The sequence below is a fragment of the Halyomorpha halys genome, unplaced genomic scaffold, assembly GCF_000696795.3.
Source record: "Halyomorpha halys isolate HHAL.00 unplaced genomic scaffold, Hhal_1.1 Scaffold1043.1, whole genome shotgun sequence".
Lineage (NCBI taxonomy): Eukaryota > Metazoa > Arthropoda > Insecta > Hemiptera > Pentatomidae > Halyomorpha > Halyomorpha halys.
In genome coordinates this window covers 279,103-285,951 of record NW_027106205.1, presented here as the reverse complement: position 1 = coordinate 285,951, position 6,849 = coordinate 279,103, and the positions used below count along the sequence as shown (strand labels likewise).

Below are 6,849 nucleotides of genomic sequence, written 5' to 3'. Positions count from 1 at the left end.
TAAAATTATATGGTAATAATATATAATAAAATATTGTGATAATAAACAATAAAATTTGGTAAATAAAATACGTGGTGTCACTAAACATTTAACCCGTTTCCATAAAACATTAATACAAAAACTGTTTCATTTCTCATTTCTAATATTGGTTCAATAAGGATATATGTAGGCAAATATGATTTAGAATTTTATACGGTGTACAGCTTTCATGTTACAATAGAACATAAACAAAATTCAAAGAGAACTTATGCAAATTCTACAATTTTTTTTTAATGGATAAGTTCAATTGACTATGTCTTTGCTAATAATTGATGTAATTATTTGCAAGGAATTTATTTACCATTCAAGTAATATACTGGTCTGAATTAGGTGATTAATTAGTAATATGTTTTCTTAAAATTCTTTAGAAAGATATAAATCGATTGGTACATAATAACCGTGCAAAAATGTATACTTTTTAAGCTATGTGCCAACAATGTTCAATTTTGTTCATAACTTTCTTTTTTACAGGAGAAATCTAGGGTTTAAATAGATTTAAACATTTCCATGGTGATAGAAAACATTTTGAAAAAAAAAAAATTGTATAAATCGGTCAGTATTTCAAAAGTTTACTGTTGACAAAGATGCCAACCATTCTCTTTTATAAATATAGATTAACTAAAATATTAAATATGATGTGCTATCCATAAATGGATAAATCGACTAAATACAAATATAGTTGATTATTTTACATTAATCAATTTTAATTTAACCTCTTTGCTCATTATTAAAATTAGTTTCAATTAAAAAAATCGTTTTTTTCGATTATAGGAACTATACCAGCAAATATTTTTGCTGGAAGGTTTCATGAAGTACACATTTGACATGTACCAGTCAAAAACTCCAGAAACTCCTGAGTGTATTATGATGTTAAAAACAATAAATAAGGTAATTTACTTGTTATTCGTTTAATTATTAATCTTTAAAGGGGTGGAAACAACTCAATTGAGGAGCTCCGGATCAAGATGCATTTCGTTTAATTTCTCTTTGTATTGTATTCTTGAATTATTTTAGGCTATAAATTTGAATTTGAAATGTTTTAGAGCATATTGCTTGTCACTCATTTACGCAGCCCTGGACTCTTTAGTTCGCTCGTCGGATATAAGTTTTTGTTTGGATATAAATTAATTTTATTAGAATCGGACTAAATGGGTTATGATCTAGAGCTCCTTAAAGAGAGATTGTATGCATTTTTTTTTTCCTTGGGTAATGTACTGTAGATACGGACCCAACCGAACTTCATGTAAATAATCACCTTCGTATCTCCTGTGAAAAGTATTTATTTTTTATTAAATTGCAAATGATAGAGATAGTTTTAATACCTAATCAATAGTGATTTATTGTGTACTATTCTATCTAAAAAAAATTATTTATTCTGTAAAAAAATATTAATAATAGTTAATGGTTTACATGTATTGTACGATTTTATTATCTTTATATTATCGTGGGTTTTATAGTAACTAGTTACAAACGATAAATTAACTTATAAAAATAATTCCCTCAATTTATATCCGTATTTAAATAATACAATCAAATAAAAAATACAATCAATAATAGAGAGGAAAACCTAAAAGATAAAAGAAAAGAGACAAATGTTTTCAATTGCTTATTGTGGTCTTTTCATAAATCAGCCATCATGATAAGATCATAAAAATGCAGATCAATCGCAGCAAATCATATATTAATAGATCTTTTTTTGTGGGGGAGGGGAATCGTAACACTACTGAAATGAAACTTTTTTTTTTATTTGAACATACAACAATTTGAGATATTACTTCGGGTTCTTGAAACTTGAAAAATTCTAAACATTTTCGTAAAAACTTGAATTTTGACTTTTTTTCGTTGACTTAGAGCTAATATTAAGATTCGACTTGACTCATTTTCTATTTTATCTCTCCTATTCTCAAATTTTTCGCATTATTTATATTTTAATTTTTTCTCCCCCATCTAACACCACCAACTAAATTATTTTGAATAGACTATCTTGTTAAAATGATTTATATTGTTGATTGAAGAATTGTATTATTAATAGAATTTTTACTCTAAGTTTCTCCTGTAGTTAATGTTTACACTGTGAAGTTTAAAAACTTTCAATCAGCCTAAATCTTATTTCTAGTGCCTGGATAACGAACGCTGTAGGCATTACTTATTATCGAATGGCCTGTTAGAATTCCAAATCAAGCAATTAAAAACTCTGGGCCATAGAAAACAACTGAAGCACACATTGGCATGTTTAGTTAGATTTCTGAAAATAAAAAAATACCGAATGAAGCTGCACAAGAGTGAGTTGATACCTTCTTTGCTCCAACTCTTCAAGCATACAAACCCTCTGGTAATATTTTCATTATCTTCAGAATATCGTTGAAAAAATGATTACATAGGATAACCAAAATGTTATATTAATTTAGATAAGTAATAATAATAATATTAACAAAAAATATATTAACATAAAACCAATAATGTAGCTGTCTTTATGACAAAACAACTTGAAGTGTTTGGAACGGATTTAGATTAAATTTCAAAGAACATCACCACAATAAATCAACTATAAATTATCAATTAGTAATTTGTATAGCATAACTCAAGTTTTGAAGTGTGATAATGTGCCGTAGTTCCTATTAATTAGTAATAATCTATTCCTGGATCGGCCTACACGGATGTGTAGAGGAGGGACGGAAGGACTAAACCAAACGGTACAGAAAGTTTTAGGGACATATACAGTTTTAAAAAATATAATAAAATAAGTGACATAAAATAATAAACTCTCGTTTTTGTTTAATAATAAATTCTAGTGATTATATCGTATTATTCATAAAAATTGAACATATGAAACATTGAATTATAGTGGGGTCATTGGATTATCTTGCCTTGCCAGGAATGTAGCAACCCCTTGATTTCAAGGCTCTCATTAGATTATGACTGTAATTATAGCATAATTTTAATGCAATGCTACAGAGTTACTCTTCTTACTGTGTATATACAGATTAACTGAACACAATTGAAAGTTTTATGTTTTATGTTTAGTCTCAACACTTTATATTATATATATAATGTAACGGTTACATCAACCATGTAAGGCCCACCAGGCCGATCTGGTACAAAATAAATAAAAAAAATATCTAAATTAAATTTGTCTCGATTCATAGTTTAGCAAAAACGTTTATTTAATTTAATAACTTACAATGATGTTTTCTTTTCTTATCATAGGAAAATAAAATGATCAATAAACCTCAGCCAGAAGTGATCACGGACCTATTTTTTTATGTTAAGTAATTTCCTGAGTTACCGAACTCCAAAAAAAAGAAAAATTTTAAAGAATATATAAATAGAAACTAGATTTTAAAATTATGGGTCATTGAATGGATCGCTGAACGTAATTTTACTTTACCGTATACATTTTTATTCTAAAACTTTTTTGTTACCGAAGTTATTTAGATTTGTGCCAATTGAAAGTCGTAAATCTGCAAAAACGTTTTCCAATTTGAATACCACAGCTGTGTCCTTTTATCGACTGGTGACCGCCCGAGTTACACTAAGCTACCGCGACCCATCTGAGTTCAGGATTGCTATTTAAAAAATATCTATTCATTACTGTCAGCCTCTGGTACATAAAATATCCTCTCTTATATCAGTCCATGGATCCGGAGAACACAGTGGGGAAACTCCGGCTTCTATTGTGTAGCTAGACATTCATAGAATAAGGGAAAGGAAGTTTGGCGGTTTAAATTTCTATGAAAAATTTAGTGGGACGTACGTAATGTAAAATGTTCTTAGATATCCGAATTCACTTTGGTCGCCTCACAACTAAAATGGCACCCAAAGAGGGGCAAAAATTATTATAAAACATTTGGGGAACCTACGGCAATATCAGTTACCTCAGAGGAAAGATAAGTTTTATTTAGTTGAACCACTACAGGTTTTAATACTACACTTAACCCTCTCCTAAATACTATTTAATTTAATATCGCATTAAAACTAAACTTTTTTTTTTTAAATAGAAAAATTAAAATATCAACTTTGACCAGTTATTTATTACTTATTGACAATAAAACTAGCAACTTATATAACTATGGAGAGCTAAAAAACTGATTGATTTGTTTTCATTACATAGATCAAATTGTAGGAAAATTAAATTAAACTGAAAATAATTAACAAGACATATCAAGCAATGCGAGATATTATTAGCAAATAGGTTTCCAAACACTTATTTTGTCAGTTACCAGGAACTCATACACATCCATTCTACTATAATTTCTGTTCATTTTTTTTCTACAAGCTTGAACGCAATGTTTTTTTGTTGTTTTTTTTAACATGTTCTTTTAAGTAGAGGGTTTTTCACATGCAGGAGGAATGTCACATTTCTATCCTAAGCCCTACTTAAAATCAGTTCCACTATTTAATATGATTTACAGTATTTACACTGTTCATTAGGAAAGAATTTTAAACTTCCTCATCAACAAGGCTTTTTTTTTTTTTTCATCAGCACAAGACTCCCATGAAGTTCTATACTGCCTTCTACAGGTTTCCAGCCAATTCTAACCATGGTGAGGAAGTCAAGGAAGTCAATTTTGTGGGACCACCACTCAAGGAAAAAAGTCAACGCCTCCGGCCGGATTTGAACCGGCGCCGCCCGCTGATCTCAGGTTGATAGACCTGCGCCCAACCACATGAGCTGTGGACGGCTCACAAACAAGGCTTCTTTTGCCTTTTATGAATCTTCTGCAGTTCAAGAGTGAGGGGCGGGGTATCAGAACCAGTTATTTTTCTTATGCTTTCCATCCCATAATGATGCAGTTATATGAGTTGCTGCTATCCTACGTTGACAGTTTTATGAAAAATTATGGTTACTAATTACCCTTTGACTTACATTACCTCTGTTCCCTACTCATTTGAAGATGATTTTTTTTCTAACTCACTTTAAACTTCTCACTCGCCTTACATAATTTAAAATAATTTGTAAGCCGAAATTAGGGGACGGCGTCACACAGTGGGCCAATTTGTGTGTTTAGAGTTGAATAGCACTCAAAAATTTACAGACAACAATTAAATCAACTTACCTTTACACTTAGACGTCCATACTGCCCTCAAAAGGCACTTTTCAACAATCTGTTTCAAAAGAAAAAGAAATAAAATACTAAGGAATCGCAATAGAAAGACTACTGACATGGAAATCACACTTGACTGCTTTGAAAATAACTGTTACATCATAATAACAAATCACTTACTCGCTTGCCCTTTCTACATCATCAACAAATGATATCACGTAAATGTAAATAAAACATAAGTGAACGACATAATCAAAACACAATATAAAACGGTTTAATGGTTCACTTGCTAGGCACCAAAACAAACCGGCACAAATATTGTTGATTGGCAAACTTCTACTCAAATTCTCAGAAAGATTCAGACTGAAACTTCTCTGGTGCAGGAGATCTTCTGGAGGGGGGGGGGTTATACATACTACACCTGTAGTACTACTGCCTTCGTTGGAAGGTTTCTTCAATAAAGCTTTATATAATCCTGTAGGGAAGGTTTTTCTAATAGAATAAAAATTTACAATGTATGTCAAAAGGCATTTGTAAAATTTAAAATTCAATTATTATGATAATAAATATATTTTTAAAAAAATGTGATTGCAGATCTTACAATTTGTGATGAGAATGGGATTAAAAAAAAATTAAACACGATCAAATTATTCAAAATTTATTACGTGATTTAGCAATAAACGTCACTGCTTATTGTAAAAAATCTTGAATTTGATAATTTTGTTTCTTTATAAATCCCTTCTGTTATAGCTGCAGACAGCTGAGCTTCCAGACAAGTTCTACAACATACCGGAATCAGCGATCACAAATGACGTGGAACTGAAAACTTACACCGCAGCGAAGAATTGCTTAATGGCAATCAAAAACACCCACCGATCCAGGCTTGTGAGGGAGGCGCTTTACAAGCTGGGCTTTGTTAGGGTCCTCAGAAAGATCATATACTCCCGTAATAGTTGTTTTTCGACTATCGGACTTGAGATGATCTATGAAGCATCAAGCTGCGTACGTCAGATATATTTAGATACGTATATTTTAATAAATAACTAAATACTGTAAGTCACTTAGTTGATAATCCATGTATAATATAATTTATCGAAAATTATATTAAGAGGACAAGAAGAAACATTAACTTATTATTATAACATCTTAAGGAATGTCATAAATCATTTATTCCATTAATTCGATGAGTGCTCTCATAGACCCTCTATCAAGATTCACAATAATTCACAATTTCAATAATATCGTAATGAAGCAGAAAATAAATCATTTAAATTAAAAATATAAATAAAAATGTTCAAAAAAAGGAAAAACTATTATAAGGTTGTCGTTGAAGAAATAAATCAACAAAGTTTTCAACCAATCAACGCTTAATGTTCACTAATTCAGGCATCTTTGAAACTTACATGGTACTACTTTCTAATTCGAATGTAAACCCCTCATAATTATCAAAAAAATATGAAAATTACAGATTAGTTCAGAAATGAATCTAGAACAATATTCATGAATTGTTCAATAATATTTCATTGAAAATTGACTTCTACCTAATCCAATTGGTGAAATTTCAAAGCAAATGGAATGTTCTATGTAATGTGATAAATGTTACTATATTATTCTATTGAATTACTAGCACATTACTAGATTTGGGGATGTATACAGATTAACTGAACACAATTGAAAGTTTTATGTTTTATGTTTAGTCTCAACACTTTATATGATTGTGGATGATATGAAACTATCTACAGTAATATTATCTATAAATAATATT

At 29.9% G+C, this 6,849-nt stretch overlaps 1 protein-coding gene across 1 annotated transcript in view; it reads left to right on the top strand.

The window, feature by feature from the left end:
• Positions 1-6,849, top strand: part of LOC106688039 (armadillo repeat-containing protein gudu) — a gene marked incomplete in the record, with an annotated part of 42,835 nt that overhangs the window by 12,602 nt on the left and 23,384 nt on the right. Inside the window, 2 exon segments of the mRNA XM_067044583.1 lie at positions 811-927; positions 2,156-2,371. Of these exon segments, the coding sequence (XP_066900684.1) occupies positions 811-927; positions 2,156-2,371 (333 nt within the window).